The sequence below is a fragment of the Chiroxiphia lanceolata genome, chromosome 25, assembly GCF_009829145.1.
Source record: "Chiroxiphia lanceolata isolate bChiLan1 chromosome 25, bChiLan1.pri, whole genome shotgun sequence".
In the NCBI taxonomy this organism is placed as follows: domain Eukaryota; kingdom Metazoa; phylum Chordata; class Aves; order Passeriformes; family Pipridae; genus Chiroxiphia; species Chiroxiphia lanceolata.
Window position 1 is genome coordinate 6,057,776 of NC_045661.1, and position 19,205 is coordinate 6,076,980.

General features: G+C 52.8%; 2 protein-coding genes across 5 annotated transcripts; one reads left to right on the top strand and one right to left on the bottom strand.

Moving 5' to 3' along the window:
* Positions 1–261: 261 nt before the first annotated feature.
* KCNA10 (potassium voltage-gated channel subfamily A member 10) lies at positions 262–10,379 on the top strand. Of its 3 annotated transcripts, none has more exons than XM_032710964.1 (2): positions 262–430; positions 8,562–10,379. In XM_032710964.1, the coding sequence occupies exon 2, from the start codon at positions 8,636–8,638 to the stop codon at positions 10,184–10,186; it is 1,551 nt and encodes a 516-aa protein (XP_032566855.1). In that variant the 5' UTR covers positions 262–430; positions 8,562–8,635; the 3' UTR covers positions 10,187–10,379. The 3 variants fall into 3 exon arrangements, with proteins under 3 accessions (XP_032566855.1, XP_032566856.1, XP_032566857.1); XM_032710965.1 differs by lacking the exon at positions 262–430 and adding an exon at positions 4,661–4,774; XM_032710966.1 differs by lacking the exon at positions 262–430 and adding an exon at positions 4,792–5,137.
* A 4,339-nt stretch (positions 10,380–14,718) lies between these two features.
* On the bottom strand, positions 14,719–18,657 carry LOC116798316 (embryonic pepsinogen-like). Of its 2 annotated transcripts, XM_032710638.1 has the most exons (9): positions 18,602–18,657; positions 18,055–18,217; positions 17,666–17,783; positions 17,151–17,269; positions 16,863–17,062; positions 16,417–16,530; positions 15,796–15,940; positions 15,131–15,229; positions 14,719–14,937 (listed from the first exon to the last, which is right to left on the bottom strand). In XM_032710638.1, exons 1-9 carry the CDS (start codon positions 18,655–18,657, stop codon positions 14,800–14,802), a joined length of 1,152 nt encoding a protein of 383 aa, XP_032566529.1. In that variant the 3' UTR covers positions 14,719–14,799. The 2 variants fall into 2 exon arrangements, with proteins under 2 accessions (XP_032566529.1, XP_032566530.1); XM_032710639.1 differs by lacking the exon at positions 18,602–18,657 and having other exon boundaries at positions 17,662–17,783; positions 18,055–18,078.
* Between the last annotated feature and the right edge of the window lie 548 nt (positions 18,658–19,205).

Genomic DNA, 19,205 nt, shown 5'->3' on the forward strand with positions numbered 1-19,205 from the left:
TGAGACCAACACTGTCCCAGCAAGGAGCTCTGCATGGAGGGGACAGAAAAGGTCTCATCTGAGCATCACCTCCTCCTCGCCTCAGGCTGCTCCTTCCTCACCCTTGCTTGCAAAGCAAACACCGTGGAACACTTCTGGAGACGTATAAGAGGTGGTTTGGAGTCCTGGACGCCGCTGCTGCTGCCGGGCAGGGCCCAGCGAGGGAGCAAGAACCCATTTCAGGCACAAGGAGAATGAGGGCAAGGAGTCCCACTGGGCTCACGTGGGCACTGGCATCGCCTTTCCGCAGGAGAGGCTGGAGCATCCCAGCCCTGCCCGGGAGAGGGGAAGGGGCAGCACGGCTGGGCAGCCCCCGCCTGGCACAGGGATGGGAACTGGGGGACTGGGGTCCCCTCACGCTGGAGGAAGATGAGGATGATGCAAAAGCCGGGTTTGTCACTCCCTTCTTGGTTTTGTTGTGGTGGGGTGAACTTGGGGGACAGAGGAGAGGAGAGGCTGGTGAGTGGGTTTGGGGCAGTCGGGTGCTGTTTTCCTCTTTTTTTGGGGGGTATTTTTTGGGTCGTGGTGACCACAGGGGAAGTTTAGTTTGTCCTTGGAGGAAGAGGGAGGGTGAAGTGCTGCCGATCAGCGAGTGTGTGCTGGATGAACCCCGGCTGTACCAGGAGTCAGAGGGTCTCATTGGCACCATCTCAATTACTTAATTACTCTTAATTATTTTTTGCTGCCGGGTCCAGATCACAATGTCTTCGCCTGGGGGGGTCTGTGGGGTTACTGGGATGTGCTGGGGGGTGCCCTGATCTATGCACTGGCTCTGGCTCAGCACATGATGCCACAAACCCTGAGCGACACCAGGACCCCAAACCTGCCACGGGCTCCTCTCAGTGCTGCTGTTGCAAACCTTGGGATGGGTGCAGGGATCCATCTGACCCGATTAGCAGCTCCCTATTGCTTTCCATTTATCCCTTCGATCCATTTTTGGCTCTGGCCACCGTCCTCCTCCAGGGTTTGCTGCCAGTGCGGATTTTGAGGGGGGACAAAGTCATTTGCTCACCCCCAGGAGCAGACTGAGGTTGCAGCTCTGAGCTCCTGCTGCTGGGTCAGGGAGGGGGCTTTGCCTCTATCCCAGCACTTTTGGACAGCCTGGGAAAGTTTCCCATCGATTTGGGATCGAGTTCTTTATCGTGTTACAGGGCAGTAAGCAGAAGGGGGGGTGAGGGGTGGCTGCCTGCCCTGGCCCCATCCAGGCGCCCGGGTGGAGCCAGGATGCTCGGGGGGGGAAGAGCTCCCTCCAGGCACCCACTTCCTCACATCTCTTCGGGTCCAGGTTTATCAAAGCCCTTCCAAAGTGCTTTGTGTCCGTGTTTCATTCATCAGATGCTTCCTAAAGTGTGTCAAACCCTTGGGAGCACCAACTGCTCCATGAATCCCAGCGCAGAGCAGACCTTCAGCCTCCAAAGGGCCATTTCAGCACCCCCAAAAGCCACCACAGCACCCTCAGAGTCAAAAATCCATTTCAGTCTCCCTGAATCAGGTTAAAATCCCGGCTCTGAGCCCTGGGAAGATGAGGAGGGATCAGCTGCAGCCGAGCCTGGCCCGGACCCGGGTGGTCCCCATTCCTTCAGCCCTGCAGAGCTCATTTCATCCCACCTGGCTTTTCCATTTTCCTGCTGTCTGTGCTAGGCCACAGCAGCTTTCAGGCGCACCTGGTGTGGGACCACGTTGGCTCTGAGCAGGAACTCCCCCTCACTTGTTATTAAATTACGTCCTGACCCGGTTAATCCGTAGCTGATTAATTTTGGGCTCCATGGCTGGGTATAAGGAAGGTTTCATCTGTCTCGTGGCGTGTCCTCTGTGTCCCGGGCTCTTTGATAATCTGATTTTTTCATATAAAAAATTACGGGTGGAAAAATCAGAATGAGGTATGAGAAGTGGGGAGGGTTACAGGGGCCTGGCTGGGGGTGTTTTTGTGCCTGCTGTGGGGATCAGCAGGGATGGACACCTCCATCCCAGTGCCAGGAATCCAGCTTGGAATCTTCCTTATGTATGTTTTTCCCCAGAGAGCTCCTTCCTGACTGGATTAGCACAGCACCAGATCTGGGGAAACTGAGGCACGGAGAGGGAAGTAGCTCGTAGGAGTTGGTGGTTGTTGTTTCAGGCTGATCATTTATTTCCTGGTGCAACTGCATAGAATTCCAGACTAGTTTGGGTTGGAAGGGACACCTTCCACTGTCCCAGGTTGCTCCAAGCCCCATCCTTGGACCCTACCAAGGGGTAGGCCTTGGACCCTACCAAGGGGCAGCCACAGTTTCTCTGGCCAACCTGTGCCAGGCCTCACCACCCTCACAGGGAAGGATTTCTCCTTAATATCTCCCCCAACCCTGCCCTCTGGCTGTTTGAAGAGAATGTGTGGGTTTAAATATTAAAAGTCCCACCCCGCTTTGCCTCAGACACACTTTAACCTCTGCTTTAAAAACAGTCTCACAGCCAGCTGCTCCTGAGCCCTGGAATCCTTCATTGCCACGGGGCAGGAGAAACCCTGGGATTGCCAAATATTTCAGTATGTTTTGGCCCCTTTTCCATTTCTTCACTATTCCCATATTGAGGACTTCAGACCAGAGGCAGACCCCTTTTCCCAGACCCCTCTTTTCCCAGACCCCTGTTATCCCCTGGAAGATTGGAATTATTCTTTCCTGTATTTTTGTCATTCACAAACTACCAGCATCTCCCCTCCTGCTCGTTCCCTCACAGCTGCACACATTTGCCTGGAGTTTAAACATCTTGATTTACAAACACCTCTTCTGAGCCACGAAGTTTTGCAGGATCTCCCCCTGCAGCTCCTTGTTTTCCTTCCAGAGGTGATTCCTGCCCTGCTCCACCCATGACAGATGCCCTGGGCACCTCACTAAGCCTCCAAGAACTCTCTGTGCCTGAGCCAGAGCTCAAATATTAATAAACTCAACCCTAAATCGAGGGCATTGAAGTGTTTAACTTGCGGTTTTGCATACTGCACATCCCGAAGTCCCCTCATGATGGAGGGGGATGGTGTTTGCTAATTGAGGGGCACTTCAATTAGCAGGGAAAAAGAAAAAAATTCCCACTGTGGAGGTGCAGTGGAGCCACCTCAGCTCCATCCTGGAGCCACGGGGCTGGAATAGAGCTGAACTCCAGGTAATTAGTGCTGCAAAGAGAGAGAATAATTAGCAAAGGCTCATTACTGTAGTGAATTGCTCTGTGAACCAAAGCTGGTGCCTGGCACAGGGCAAAGCCCAGCCCACATGGATTTCCAGAAGCATCATTTTGCTCGGGAATTAGGGAAAATCCAGCTGAAGTGTCACTGCCTTTTTATGCTCCAGGCTCACTCCTGTCTTCTCTTCCTTGTTCCCACCCTGCTCCAGCTCATCCCAGGTGAGATCCCAGGGAAATGGTGATAAGCTGCACTTTTCCCCACAGGGAAAATGAAGCTCCCTGTGCAAACAATAATTCAGGGACCTGCTGCCAAAACTCCCTCCTTTGCCAAGTAATCCCTCTCTGCATTGGGGGGGGCTGGGGGGTGTCAGAGCTGTGTGTGCAGAGCTGCTGGGCAGTGATCCTGTGCCATCACTCACTGCATTCTGGTCCCTCCTGGATGCAGAACACCCTGGGGGTCCGAATTTGCTCTGGGATAAATTCCAGCAGAGCTGGGGACACCGGGAGCGCAGAGCAGAGGATTAGAGGGAAAGAAGTGCCAGAGGAGTGCCTGGAGCAGCCTGGCTGGGGGAGGTTGAAATCCTAGTGCCAAAGGCTTTTTAAAGTCACCTTGGCTGAACACAAAGGCAGAATTTCCTGAGGGTGTCCAGGGTGCAGCCAAACCCTCTGGAGACGAGGGAGTTGTGTAACTGTCCTATTTCTTGGAGGCAACGATGTCATTCCGGGCATCTCCCCCGTACCCGTCTCCCCTGGACCACAACCCTGCTCTGACTGCAGGGATATTCCTGTCAACAGCGGGGTTTTGCTGAAGCTTCTCAGCCCCAGCACAAGCCAGATCAGTTGGTCCTCTGGATGGTTTTCACTCTCTGCGTTTCCCTTGGCCACAGATGTTCTTTGTCTGGGTGCAGGATGTGACCCTGGTTAGTTCTAGGCAGATGTTAGGGACAAAAAACCTCAAATGAGGTCAGACTTTGCCTATAAACCCGATCACCCTGTGGTCAAAGCCCTGCCAAAGCTGGGTTTGAAGGGGAAATGAACACAGGGTGAATTTAAGTGCCAAGAATATCAATTTAATTCCTTTTTTCTCAATGGATCCCCAGCTGCCTCAACGGGATGAGAGGAAATGTAAGGACTGCAATCTGTACAGGTGCAGAAGGGGTGCATAAAATGATAAAGCAGCCCTGAAGGGCCTGATCAAAGGTCTGGATAATCTCATGTCCCCTTTCCATCACAGAAGGCTGTGGATGAGTATGGGATGCTCCAAGCTGGGCTCTCCTCCGGGACAGGGAGGCTTAATGTGCTCATTAACGTCACAGGGCGGGAGAAACACCTCAGAGGACAACCAAGGGTGCTGCAGGGAGGGAAATCGAGGTGACCGTGTCCCTCAAGAGCAAAAGAACGTCACCATGGAGGAATCCAGGCTGAAGTACACAGGGAGAAATGTGCCACTCCCTCCTCTGCCTTCCCAAATGCCTGGGAGGAGGACGAGGGGATGAAGGAGGAGGACGAGGAGGGTGGGAAGGTAACCTGGGTGAAGGTAGAGGTGAGATCCCCCCAAGAGGGATAAAACCCCTCTGGAGCACCCAAGGTGAGGATGACCATGAGCATGGAATGGAAAGAAAGAAAATAGGGGAAAGGAAAACCAAAATCCCAGTTATTTTAGTGAATGGTGCCAACCTGCCCTGTCCCATCTGCCCTGAGTGTTCAACGATTTATTAGCTAATTACCAGAGCTGATAAATCCAGCATCTATCCAGGATCCAGGCGTGAGGAAGGGGCACAACCCCTCTCCCTTGTTCCCCAGTGATGCCCTCAGCAGGGCTGTGCCAGCTGTACCTGCTGCTGCAACTGGTCCCAGTCATCCCGGGGTGGGAACAGGAGATGTCCCACGTGGTGGTGGCACCGTCCCCTCCTGGAAAAGCTCCCGCTGTCCCCGTGGCCACAGGCAAGAGGTAGGTGGGCACCGGGGGATGCTTCGCCCCTTGGCTTTCCCCTCCCCTTCTCTTTTTCACATCATTATTAGATATCAATGCTAAAAGCAGCCCTTTTTTCCCGCTGGGAATCTCTCTCCCGGTGCCAGCGGCGTGCGGGTCCCCGTTCCCGCTCTCAGTCTCTCTCCCGGGGACCAGCTCAGACCTCTCCACGTCACGGACAAGACCTGTCCCCGCTGGACCATGCGGAGCTTTATTGGGGATTAAAGGTGGCATCAGCCAGAAGGGCACATCCTCCCCCGTCTCCTTGCCCGGCGGGCGGGTGGGGGCAGGGGCTGGGTGGCCACGTCCCCCCTCCCCAGGCGAGTGGAGCCCGGGAATGGGATGCCCCTTGCACCTGTCCAGTCCCGTTTCCTCGTGGCCCCTCAGCTGGTTTTAGGGCTCAAGGGGGATGGCGGCTCCCAACTGTGCCGGGTGGCAGCGCCGTGGCTGCCAAAATCCATCCCCGGCCAATGACACGGTGAAACTAAGGGAGAGGAGCCTTTCAAGTGACATTGGCCGCGTTATCCCAAAGGGACCTTCCCAGGGTATGGCTGCACTGGGTTTTTTTCCATCCCTGCTTTCCCTACACCTCTCGATGTGTGGTTAATGACTCTCTTCCCAGATGCAGAGAGCTTTGGCACTTCCATGCCCTGTCCAGGTAAGTCCTTATGGGTGCTCGTGTGGGTGGGCAACGGGAAGAGTCACCCCCCTTCCCATCCCATAAAGGGGTCACGGGGAGGGGATGGGGTGACAGCATTTCCATTTCTCTATAAAACCTTGGAAACAGACATTTTTTGCCTCAGGAGAGTGAGGGAGATGAAAGTAGGGTGAATGGGAAGTGTAGGGAAATTCCAGGTTTTGATGGATACAGAGGGGCCGGTGGGAACCACAGCCCTGATTTCCTGGGATGTGATGGGCAAAACACAAACTCTCCCTCAAAATGACCTTTCTCTTCTCCATTGCTCCCCCTCCCATGGTTTTTATTATTATTATTATTATTTTCTGCAGCCAGGGATTTCTGCTGAAGGATATTAGTTAATCAGATTCCGAGAAGCAGATGTTGGGTGATTTAGGAGGAAAAAAAGAGGCAACTTTCTAGTTCAAGCCTCGGCCGGAGCGCAGGGAAAAGCTTTGGAAGGGTATTTTGTGGCTTCAGGACAGGCCATTCACTTTGGTCTAAATGAAAAATGAGACACCTAAGGCGGTGTGGGGGCCTGGGGATGGGTGGGGCACGTCCATCTGGTGTGGGGACAGACAGACATCAGCATATTTTGGGGCTTTAAGGCAGGGAAAGGAAACTCAGAGCCCTGCATCCCGTGGGACGCTGTCCCAGGGGCTTAAAACAGAGCTGAAAATCACCTTTCCATGTCCCAGGGGGGACAATTTTCCACCCTCAGCCCTGCCCATGGTGTGTAAATTGTCCCATCACAGCTCTGTGCCTCAGTGTCCCCACAAGGGATGATGCAGGGGGGGCTCAGTTTGATGTCCATGGAGGCTCCAGAGCAAAGCCAGATTTGAAGACATCACAGTTCCTTCTGCAACCAAAAATCTTGGGATGAAGACATCCTTCAAGCAGGGGCTGGGGAACTTCCTTGCCCAGCAGTATTACGAGTTAATAAGTACTTAAATCTTAATGCTTAAAATACCAAGGTGGTCTCATGGTGCTGCCTTAGGATGCAATTCCATGGTCAGCTTTAACTGCTCTGACTTTGTCCCACTGCCAAGAGAAGCTCCTGGGCAGGTGGACCCCTCTGGGCTCTCCCCTCAGGCTGGAGGTGTGATGGGTCAGGTCAGCTCCTGCGTCCACTGAACACTAAAGTCTGATTCAAACTTGTTTTCTTTACTTTTTTTTCGGATTTAAAATCACCTGGGGAGATTTATATTAAGAAAAAAATAAGTTTACAAGGAGGGAATGATTTGTGCTGCTGTTTCTTTTTTCTTTTGTACTTAGTTTTCCCTCAAAAGATCCAAAAGAGCATTATTTGGGCCAGGCTTATTGTGGTATCCCTTTGTCTGCCTCCTGATGCTCCTGAAATCAGGGTTATCCACACCTCTGGGTTGTTGCTCTGATGTTACATTTTGTCCCTCCCAGCACCAGCTTTTCACAGAGTCACCAAAGAGTTAAGCCTGGGAAGATTCCAACCTCATGAAGAGCTGGTCCTTGGGCTGGAGCAGCTCCAAACTGGACATAACTGGGGCTGGAGGACTCAGGTTTGGAGCTGTTGGGGCTCCTTGGACTTGCAGCACATCACTTTGAGGGGCAAAATCATGTGTCTGCTGCTTCCTCCAGGCATCACTTCTGCCCCCCTGCCCCAAACACTCTTTTCTCCACGTCTCCAAGTGGGAAAACTGGCACAAAACCAGCCCAAAGTAGTTCCATAGGGATGGATTCCTAAGAACAGCCGTGCTCTGTGGCTTTGGTTTAAGTAAAGGAACATGGTCTGTAAACAGCTTATCATAAATTTTGGGATTTGTCCCCAAATCCAGAATCTCTGCCGAGGAAAGAGTGAGGTTAAACCCTTGTCTGGGATGTGGATGCTGGTTCCTGTAGGAAGTTTTGCTGCCAGGGCTGTAAAGCTGAGAGGAGAAGAGGGAGGATTTGTACAAGACAGGATGTTAAAGTCTATTTCTGCAACAGATTTGGGTTTTTGGCTTGTCCTACCCCCCTTTCCCGGCTGTGTGTCAGCAAGGATGCACAAATCTGCTCCTGGGGAGGAAAAAACTTCACAGCTCTGAATTAGTTCAGTGAAATTGGGATGCTGAGGCACCGGGAGCAGCTCGGTCTCCACGGATATCATCCCAGCACTGGGATGGACTAAGCAAACCCTGCTCTGGGGACCATCCTCGTCACAGGACTGGCCCCAGCGTCGCTGCTGCTCCGTGGCCTAAATTGTGTTGCTATTCCTGGCCATCCAGGGCACCTGGGTTTTTTCACTCCCTTCTGCTGAAGTTCCCTGGGTAAGGAAGCCACTGTGCCCTTGGTGATCCGTGGTCACACAGAGCAGCTCCACGTGCCCCTCTGTCGTGTCTCCTGTCTGGAGAATATATTTGGAGGGAAATAAATCAGGATGTTGAGTTTACTCGGAAAGTTCATTTTGGGGCAAACCTCCCCAGAACTGTTCCATGTTAATATCTAATTTCTCTCCCCGAGGCAGGACAGGTAATTTCCCAGCTCCATAACTTGGTCCCTGGGCTCCTCTTTGACTTTGCTCCAAGTTCAGAGCAATGTCAGTGCTGTGCTGGGGAGACACCCAGGAATATTCTGGGGACACAGTGGCTGTTCCTGAGCACCTGACAGAGCCAGTCTGGGAAATTACCCCACCCCATGGCCCAAAAGATGCTCTCCAAGTGACCTGTGTGCTCAGCCCAATTCAGCATCGTCTCCCTCTGCCTTGCCTTGCAGATCCTCATAGCGTGGGAAAGACTCGAGCTGCCGGCGTCGGATCCGGGGATTTATGCTGCTAATCTGATTAGTGTATGATGGACGTGTCCAGTTGGAAGGAGATGGAGGTGGCACTAGTCAGTTTTGACAACGCCGATCAGATCGTGGAGGATCCCTGTTATTCAAACGACCTCAGCCCCGCCGGGCAGTCGCGGAAAGGCCACCCCAGCTGCGCCAACCTGCTCTCCAACCTGCGGATCCTCATCAACAGCGAGAACGCCAACAATGAGACCATCTTCTCCAGGTTCTCTGCCGAGTTCAGCGACCACCTGGTGGGGGAGAGGGTGGGCATGGATGAGGGGGACCAACGAGTCATCATCAACATCGCTGGGCTGAGGTTTGAGACGCGGCTCAAGACCCTTGACCAGTTCCCTGAGACCTTGCTGGGGGACCCGGAAAAGAGGATGCGCTACTTCGACTCCATGAGGAATGAGTATTTCTTTGACAGGAACAGGCCCAGTTTTGATGGGATTCTGTACTATTACCAGTCTGGTGGGAAAATACGGCGCCCGGCCAACGTCCCCATCGATGTCTTTGCTGATGAAATCACCTTCTATGAGCTGGGCGATGAAGCCATGGACCAGTTCAGGGAGGATGAAGGGTTCATCAAGGATCCTGAGACCCTTTTACCAACCAATGACTTTCACAGGCAATTCTGGCTGCTCTTTGAGTACCCCGAAAGCTCCAGTGCGGCCCGGGGCGTAGCTTTGGTCTCCGTTCTGGTCATTGTCATCTCCATCATCATCTTCTGCATGGAGACCTTGCCGGAGTTCCGAGAGGAAAGGGAGTTCAAGTCTGCCCAGGAGCTTTCTAGGAATGTGACAGACACCTTGCTGGCCCACAGCACCTTCACGGACCCTTTCTTCGTCATAGAGACCGCCTGCATTGTCTGGTTCTCCTTCGAGCTCTTCGTCCGCTTCATCGTGTGCCCCAGCAAGACCGAGTTCTTCAGAAACATCATGAACATCATTGACATCGTGTCCATCATCCCCTACTTCGTGACGCTCACCACCGAGCTGATCCAGCAGAGCGAACTCAACGGGCAGCAGAACATGTCCTTGGCCATCCTACGGATCATCCGCCTCGTCCGGGTCTTCCGCATCTTCAAGCTCTCCCGGCACTCCAAGGGGCTGCAGATCCTGGGGCAGACCCTCAAGGCCAGCATGCGGGAGCTGGGCCTGCTCATCTTCTTCCTCTTCATCGGCGTCATCCTCTTCTCCAGCGCCGTTTACTTCGCGGAGGTCGACGAGCCCCAGTCCCACTTCTCCAGCATTCCCGACGGGTTCTGGTGGGCCGTGGTGACCATGACCACGGTGGGCTACGGAGACATGTGTCCCACCACCCTGGGGGGGAAGATCGTGGGCACCCTGTGTGCCATCGCGGGCGTTTTGACCATCGCGCTGCCCGTCCCCGTCATCGTCTCGAACTTCAACTATTTCTACCACAGGGAGACGGAGAACGAGGAGAAGCAGATCCTGCCCGGGGAGGTGGAGCGGCTCCTGGCCAGTGTGGCAACGGGCAACGGCAGCATGGAGTCCCTCAATAAGACCAATGGGGGTTACCCTCGAGACAAGGTCAAAAAATGATGCTTGAGGCCATTGATGGGACTGGGCACTGTCAGGTGGGATTGGCTGGAAAAGGTATCAAATATCTGCATGCTCTGATTTAATTTTTTTTTTTTTAAACCAAATGTGCTGCTGCTTTTTTTTTTTTTCTAGACATTTTTCAATCTCTGATTTCCTGTGGCTGTTCAAATAAATACCATCTTTCTTATCTCTCTGCCCTGCCCATCAGTCTGGTGTTTTTTTATTTGATGCTCATCTGCTTTGACATATCTGTCCTCTGTCTGTGGCATCAGAGTGGAATTCCCCACATTCAGAGATTTCCCCCATTTACTGGAGATGAAAAAGGGCAAAATGACATTAAATGCTTTGCTTGGTGGCACCCAACTGTCCAGGGATGAAGGTGGGTCCAGCTCCCTGTTTCTTTAATCCATTGAAATAATTCCTCCCCACCTACCACTTCAGATCTGGGGATCTGACCAATTCCCAGACCTGGGACTGCTCTGCCTGAAAAATAAGCTGGCAAAAAGAAATTAGAAGGGATATTTTTAGCTGGATGAGTTCCCTGGTCTGCCTGACTAATTAATTTTGCTGGCACAGCAGTGATGGATGGACCCAAGGCAGCAGGTGAGGGGATTAGAAGGACAGGGACAGTGACCAGGAATGGTGGCACAGCCGCAAGGAACATCCAGGGCACAGGGGTTTGTGATGGAAAACTGAGCTCTGAGAGAGGGAATGCTCAGTTTGGGGATTATCTGATAAACAGACACATTTGGGGACAAGCCACAGCGACCTCGTAATTTTTATTGCCACTTCTGTTGCTGCAAATGTGGCACAGAGAAAATCCACAGAGAAAACAAGGCCCGATGTTTCCCCTGTTGTAAAAAGGCACTTCTGATTTGCTAAAACATGCACATTTCCAGAGGCACTTTGATGGGAGAAGCCAGCAGCAGCTCATTTTGCCTTTCTCTCCAATGCCAGCAGGTTTTCTTCTGACAAAGACATTTTGTTGCCACTTCACTGTCTCACTCAGCTGTTCCTTTGGATGTCTCTGCCTCCATCAAATCACGGTTTCTTGTGCAGTGTCCCCCATCTGCTGCTATCCCACATCTGCTACCTTTGATGTCTTATCTCCTGGAGGTTCCACCGTCCCTGGTTTGCAACTTCATTCAGGAAGCAGTGGTGAGACAGGGATTAGGTTGGATTATTCCTGGTATGATTATTCCCATTTCCATGGGAAATGCGAGTTTGGGCTTGTTGGGATTTTCCCCGTGGCAGAAATCCCACAGCTCTGGTTGGTGGGGGTTGTTGGTTTGGGTTTGGGCATTTTTTTTTTTTTGTGCACTGTCTTTCTGCAATAAGATGTTTTGCATCCCAGGGGATGGATCTGAGACACGACAAGTACAAATCCTCTTTCATCTGGGACAAATCTTTTCATCTACTCTCCCTAGTTTTTTTCCCCATCCCTCCACCATCCTTTTCTTTACTGCATCCCTTGCAAACCCCCTGCTATCATCTCAGACAGGAGAAGCTGTGAGAGCTATTTCATTTCCTTCCCACTCTGTTCAAGTTCTGCTCATTTGTGGGGACGATTGGAGGAGGCACAGCTGGGAACAGCTGGAGAAGGCACAGCTGGGAACATCCCCAGCTCCTCCCCATTCATCACTGTTCTCTCCAGCAGCTCTTCCACATCCTTATTTTCATTTCATAACAGCTTCTCTTTCCTTTTCCTCTGGAAAACTTAAACTTTTTACATTCTTTTACATTTTTCATGGTCCCCTCCCCAGATTCTCTCCCAGCCCCTCAAATCTGAAGCACTTTTGATGTTTACTCCTTGGGAAATCACCACAGGAAACTGATGAAAAGGGTTGAACTGGGAAATATTTGGCCATAAGCTCCTCACTCCTTCTGCTCCCTCAGCAAACATGGACCATAATGGTGCTGGGATGGATGGAGGGATGGAGGGATGGATGAATGGAGGGAGGGAGGGATGGAGGGAGGGAGGGATGAAAGGATGAACAACCTGATTCTTATTCACTTGTAAACTTTATCCTCAAATAAAGGAATAAATGCTTCACAGTCTGGTATGCAGGAAACATTGTTTATTTGGACTCAGCTTTTTGTTCTTGGCTTTGTGCTGCTCCCAGCTGGGAATTCCAACTGGTCCCCAGCTGGGAATTGTGTGTGGGAGGGTTGAAGTACAGGACATTATAGAATCCCAGAAGGATTTGGGTTGCAAGGGCCTTAAAGCCCATCTCATTCCACCCCCTGCCATGGGCAGGGACACCTTCCACTAGCTCAGGTTGCTCCAAGCCCCGTCCAACCTGGCCTTGGACCCTTCCAGGGATGGAACAGTCACAGCTTTTCTGGAAAACAGATAATTATAAATCTCCAGACCCGTGAGCTCTGCAGAGGTTTCCCCAGCAGTTTGGCTCCCACCATCCACTGTGGGAAGCCAGGTCCAAAGGGAATCCCCGATTTATATCACAAGGATGGGGTCAGAGCCATTAAACCCCTCCAGACTCATTAACTTACTTCCTATTTATCCTAAAGAGGAGGAAAACCAGGCTGTGAATTCAAAGTGTCAACACTCAGCTGGTGCTTGATAAAAACCTGCCAGAAACCCCATTTGCCTGCACAGTTTGCAGCTTGGTGCCTTCCCAAATACAAGCCCAAAGCTCAGAGCTCAGTGAAATCCATAAAAAGCTCTCAGTAACAGTCCTGTTCTGGACTCCAGCCCTAAGGAGCCAATCCTTCATGTCCTCCCTCACACAGGCTGAATTCCCTCTGGAAATTTTACCAAAGGAAAAGCTAAAAAGAAGGCAAGAAATCTGCCTTCTGCTTTATCAGAAAGGTGTTTCCTGGCTGCTTTTTATCCCTGGAACAAATCAGAACCTGAGGCCAGGTGTGAAATATTCGTCATCCAGAAACATCTCCCTCCTCCTTGGAGCTGAATTTCCCGAGAATCCCAGAATGGTTTGGGTTGGTAGGGGCCTTAAAGATCACCCAGAGTCACCCCCTGCCATGGGCAGGGACACCTTCCACTAGCCCAGGTTGCCCCGAGCCCCATCCAACCTGGCCTTGGACATTTCCAGGGATGGAGATGTGGTGCACAGGAGCTCAGACTCCGCCAGGAGATGGCACTCCAGGACAGACATTCCCTGCGGGAGGCAGTCCAGACGTGTGTTTCCCTCTCTCTAATTCATGCTTGGAAGCTTTTAGCTGGTTTATTCCTTTATTGCACCTGTGAACATGGATGTGAGAAGGGTTTCCCTGGATGCTCCCATGGAGGAAGCCCATTCCAGGGTGATGTTTTCCAGGGGCTCTTGGCACTGGTGCAGGATGGCCATGCCAGGAGGGTTTAGGATCTGCCTCCTGGCACAGCATTTAGGGACAAGGACCAACATCCCACTCCCATCCCACTCCCTCCGAGCACAGCTACAGCCCCTGGGTGCTCCTGCAGGTCTTGTCCATCCTGGCAGGGAAGGTCCATGGACCACTGATCCTTGGAGATGTGGGTCCCACTGCATCAGCCTCATTTCTTGTTGCTCATAACAGTGAGAAAATTCCTGTGATGGAGCTGAGAGAAAGGTCCCTCTGCCCAAAATCCAGGCTGCCATCCCTCTTCTGCTTGGGAACGAGGGATTCCCAGCAGCTGAGGCTGGGAACCCTGGGAATGTGTGATCCCAGGGAGTTGGGGTGGGATGAATCACACCACCACCATCCCACATCACATCCTGCTTTGTGGTCAGCTCAACTTTTGCACAGTGAGAGAAGAGAAAAATTAATTTCCAACTCTGATTTCCTGGATTTCTCCCTCTACATCCCTGTTCCCATCAGGTAAAGAATGAGGCCCAGTGATGGAGCCTCACTGATCAATAAATAATGCAAATAGTTCCTTTTTCCTCAGCACAGCAGGAATGAAGAAGGAGCAGGGACTTGGATTTCTCTCCCAGCTTCCTGCTGAGAAATTCCAGTGCAGCTGCTCCCAGGGAAAGGGGCAACCTCCATTTTTAATAGGGTTCAATATGTCTGGAGGTTGTTTCCTTTAGGAAAATGGGAACTCTGTAGGTTCTGTGCTTCTGTAAAAGCCTCTCGATGGGAGGCACTGGCTGAGAGCCTTTTCCTGCCCTGCTCTCTTGGGTTGTCCAAGGGAAAACTCCAGTGAAGCCACATTTTCCTAAGGGATTCACTGCCCTGAGATGTTTTGGGGCTGCCTGACCCCAGCCCTGAGCCCAGAGATGGGGAGTTACTGGGTCATGGGACATGGAAGCTACTGGTGGGACATGGTTGTGGGTCTGCAGGGATCTGCTCTGACATGGGCTGTGTCTGGGATGGTGAGTTCACCCTCCCTAGGTGGAAATCTGGGTTTTCCAGAATCACTCCTTTGATATAGCCCCAATAAAAGAGTCAATCTTGACTTCCCCCCCTCAGTCCCTACAGCTCTGTAGGCCTGTGATGACCAAATGCTCCTAAATCACCACAGAGCAGCAGGTGTTTAAGAGCTCCTTCCTGATTCTCACCATTCCATGAGAAATAAAGGTGCAGCCACCGACTCTGAACCACCAGCACTTTATTGGTGCCCAAACCCATGGCTGTGGGCTGGTAGGAGGTGAAACCACATCACCAGGGTGGGTCTAAACAGCCTTGGCCAGTCCCACACAGTTGTTGGCCCGGTCAAAGATGCTGTAGTACACCCTGAGGAAGACGTCTCCCAAGATCCAAAGGTCTCCAGAGGTGGTCTGGAAGCTGCTCGTGCAGGATCCTGGGTTGTGCTGCATTGGGGCAAGAAAAGGCAAATGGGGGAGATGTGAGCTGGTGCCTTTCCTTGCACAGCTCTGGAGGCTCATGGCCATTCATCTGCTGTCTCCCATGGGAATGGGAGAAGCCAAGGGAACCAGAGCCACTGGAGAGAGCAGAAGGACCTTGAGAGGTCCTCGCAAGCAGGACCAGCTGGTTCCACTTCACCTGCTCAGTGTAAGCCCAGGCAGACACGGGGTACTGGAGACCATCGATGACAAAGATGACGTCAGGCATGGCAGGAATGGAGCTGCAGTTCACACTGTGCTGCAGGGAGCAGAGGGAAGGGGCTCTTAGGAGGGAAACAATGTGTTCAGAGGGCAAGGAGTGAGGAGAGACCTTACTGGGCTCTTCAATATCCTCAGGAGGGACAGTGGAGGGGCAGCACAGATTGCTTCACTCTTGTGACCAGTGACAGGACCTGAAGGAATGGCTGGAGTTGTGTCAGGGGGTTTAGATTGGATCTCAGGAAAAGGTTCTTCCCCCAGAGGCTGGTTGGGCACTGCCCAGGCTCCCCAGGGCAGTGGGCACAGCCCCAAGGCTGCCAGAGCTCCAGGAATGTTTGGACAATGTTCTCAGGGACAGGGTGGGATTTTGGGGTGTCCTGAGCAGGGCCAGGGGTTGGACTGGATGATCCTTGTGGGTCCCTTCCCACTCAGCATATTCTGAGTCTGTGATTTCCTGGAATAAACTGGAGACTGGTTCTGTCTCAGAGTGAGCTCTACTGGAGGTATTGAAGTTTGCCATGAGCACTTTCCCTGGGCATGGAGTCAGATTTGGCACTGGCTCCACAGTGCCAGGTGGGCTCCAGGGTGAGCAGGGAGGACTCTCACCTCTCCATTGCTGTCCTGCCTGGCCCCAAGGGCCCTCTGGATGTTGCTGATGCCCAAGGGTGGCCCGGCCACCAGGGACGTGCCGGTGTCGATGATGGCCTGGCAGCCACCACTGCAGGCAACCTCCTGGCTGTTCACGATGATGCTGGGAGGGGAGACAAACCACGGGGACATTAAACAACTAGATGGACCCTAGTGATGGGTTTTAACTTCTTTTATTAAAGCTGGGTGAACCCAAAGCTCTTCCCTTGAGCCTTTTCCCTCCTGGAGTTTGCAGCGCCAGTGGGAACACAGCCAGTGTTGCACACATGAGCACTGAACTCAGCTCAGCAAGGTGAGACCCAACTGAGCCCCAAAAAGGAGGTTTGGGACCATAACTTTGCTCTACTCATCACCAGAGACATCCCCAAAATCCCGGGGTAGGAACTGGGCTGTGCTCCAGGCCCAAAGCATCCTCATTTTGGGTGGCAACTACCAAAGTACTATGGATTTTGGCCCCTTAACTTCTTCATCCCTCAGCCACGGGGTGTTAGATGGCAGTGGAAAGGCTCTGATGGTGGTGGGTCCAAGTCTCTTTAGAAGCAATGTCAAAGTGAGCATAACCCAGTAGAGCTGATTTACCTGTCCATGGAGATCTGCCAGTACCCTTGGTAAGAGACGGAGATCCAGCTGATGGAGCCGGTGAAGTAGGACTCATCAATGCCCCCGAAGATGACCACACTCCCTGTTGCCTCACTGGGTGATGCAGGAAAGAAAAACAGGGGAAGTTTTGCCATGTGGCTTCAGTGCAGGAACGTGTGTCCCATGGAGTGAGACACTGATTGTGATGGCATGGCCACGTCCACTGCCCTCAGCACCAGCACAGGGGTAGGATTTTGGACCTCAAAAAAGGGAATCACGTGCCTGGAAACTGGTGCCCAGTGAGTGTGGTGGCCCCCAGCATGTCATGATATAGGGCCAACACCTGATGGCAACAGTGACAACAGAGCTGGAGCCACCACAAAATGCAACAGCGCGCACGAGACGCATCCACCACCTTCCCCATCCCTGGGATCCATGTGGCTTACTGGGACAGGTAGACTGAGAAGAGGTTCTCCTGCACCAAGCTCTCATTCACCATGTTGTCAAAGACCGGCGTGATCCCGTCAGCTGCCAGGTTTGGGAATCCCAAGCCCAGGATCCCGTCGAATTTGACATCGACAAAGAACTCGCCGGGCTCCGCGGTGCTCAAGCCAAAGAGCTGGTTGGTGTCCACCAGGGATGCAACCTAAGAATGGGGAGGGTGCCATGAGGTTTGGATCAGGCACTGGGATCCTGGTGTCAGTAGGTGGAGAAGGCCCAGGGGACACACTCACGGTGACGGTGTCGGAGCCCACAGTTCCCTCCATCTCCCCAGTGCCGTAGTGGATGGACAGGCTCTGCCCCGTGCTCCTGTAGGTTGAGGACTTGGATGGGTCAAACACCTGGTGGGTTTCTAGATAAGGGGGAAACCACAAAATGAAGCCTCTGAGCAAGGCCAGGGCTAAGGGGGGAGGGAAGCTGATGTTCATTATCCTGCCTTCGGGAACAGTTTAGCTGTGAGAATTTGCTGCATGTCCTTCCCCCTCCTCCAGAACCAGGGATCCACAGGAATTCCCATCACAGGTGGGGAAGCTGAGGCAGTGAGCACTAATCCTATCCCCCTCTGGAGCCGAGCACTGAGCAGGTCCTGCACCCCAAACACTCGTCACTCCAGAGCACTGCACAGATGGGATGGATGCAGGGGGGTGATCCCAGTTCCCTGGCAATGCCACCCAACTTTTAGGCTCAGTTATAAGCCCAGGATGTGCAGCTGGACCCGGCTCTGCTCCAATGGGAAGCTCTTACTTACGACAAGCCAGGCTGGTGCAGGAGACAGAGGGAACCCAGAGGTTGGAGGAGCCGGTGTCAAAGACCACGGAGAAGTCCTGTGGTGGGGTACCAATGGAGATGGTCCCATAGTACTCCACCTGTGGGACAGCAGGGACATGGGTGGATTTTAAGGCATGAAACCAAACCTGGAACTTCTGCAGGCTTTCAACTTTCATGGTCTCCTTTTCCAGGGGGACACCCTGCTTCCAGCAGAGCTCCTGGGGGGACATTTCTCTGTCCAGGGCCACAGGTGTGGGCAAGGAGAGGGGGAAAATGTGAGATTTGGGGTGAAAGAATTTGGGTTTGGTCCATGCAGAAAAGGGATGGACATCTCACAAACTACCCCTGGGGATGAGAGCCCACACTCACGTCCAGGGTGTTCAGCAGGGGCTCCGTGGCCACTTTGGTTCCATTGGGAAAAGCATGTGGGAATTTGGTGCCAATGTCATAGTGATGGTCCTGGAAGAATTGGCACAGCAAATCCTTCTCCCTGAGGATCTCTCTCAGCTTCTTCCCCCTTTCCAAGGGCAGTCTGGAACAAGCAGGAAAAGAAAGAAGGAATGAAAAGAAAAAAAAAAAAAAACAAAAAAAAACAACAAAGAAAAAGAAGAGTTTGATGGGATTTTGCTGCCTGCAGCTCCTGCAAGAAGGATTTAACACCTTCAATGCTCCTGCTGTTCCAGGAACACAGGAAACTCCCAAAAAACTCTGAGTCAGGAGGATTTCTCCAAAACCCCGAAACAACCCTAGAAACCAGCCCTCCCCCAGGCACCCCATCATTCTCTGCACCCCTGGAGTAGCTTCCCCAAGCCTCAGACCTCACCTCTACATCCCAAAGCCATGAAAAGGCTCGGATTACTCATCTTCTCCCTTCACCTGGCTCGGGTGGCCCCGGGGTGATGCTGTGGTGACTCACCTGGTGAGCCCCTGGGCGAGGGCAGAGGCAGCGCAGAGGAGCACGAGGAGCTGCATCATCCCAGGAGAGCCAGGGAGAATTCCTGGGGCTTTATAAAGGCCCTGCTCACCCCACCAGCAGTGCCAGGAGCCAATGGGCCCAACGGGAGATGCCCCCTCCCCTCCTCTGGGCACCTGGCCAAGGCAGGTGACGGGCAGGGAACAAAGGACTCGGCAAACAGGGGCAGACACGTCACCAGGGAAGGTGGGGGGTGATTCCATCGGGCTCATGCTCCCCCTGGATCCCCTCCCCAAACCCTCCATTCTTTAGGCCCCAGATCCTGCATCCCAACCAGGCACTGCCTGGTTTTGGGCACAGAACCATGGAATCCTGGAATGGTTTGGGTTGGAAGGGACCTTAAATCCCATCCAGTCCCACCCCTGCTGTGGGCAGGGACACCTTCCACTACCCCAGGTTGCTCCAAGCAACCTCAGAGAGGGGATGGTGAAGAGAAGGGATGAAAGGGGCTGCCTTGCTCTGTGTGGGATTGGGGAGACCCTACAAAACCCTTTTCTCCTGCAGAGCCTCAACCTCATGTGCTGGATGCACATTGGCAGCAGGTGGA

Bases quoted from the DNA above. Each gene is read 5' to 3' on its own strand.
- KCNA10 (XM_032710964.1), top strand. From the start codon at position 8,636: ATGATGGACGTGTCCAGTTGGAAGGAGATGGAGGTGGCACTAGTCAGT.
- LOC116798316 (XM_032710638.1), bottom strand. From the start codon at position 18,657: ATGCAGCTCCTCGTGCTCCTCTGCGCTGCCTCTGCCCTCGCCCAGGGG. The intron at 17,784-18,054 runs GTGAGTGTGGGC...GCTGTCCCACAG, and splicing joins CCCTGCTGAACACCCTGGAC to GTGGAGTACTATGGGACCAT. The intron at 15,230-15,795 runs GTGAGAGTCCTC...TGCTCCCTGCAG, and splicing joins GGCAGGACAGCAATGGAGAG to CACAGTGTGAACTGCAGCTC.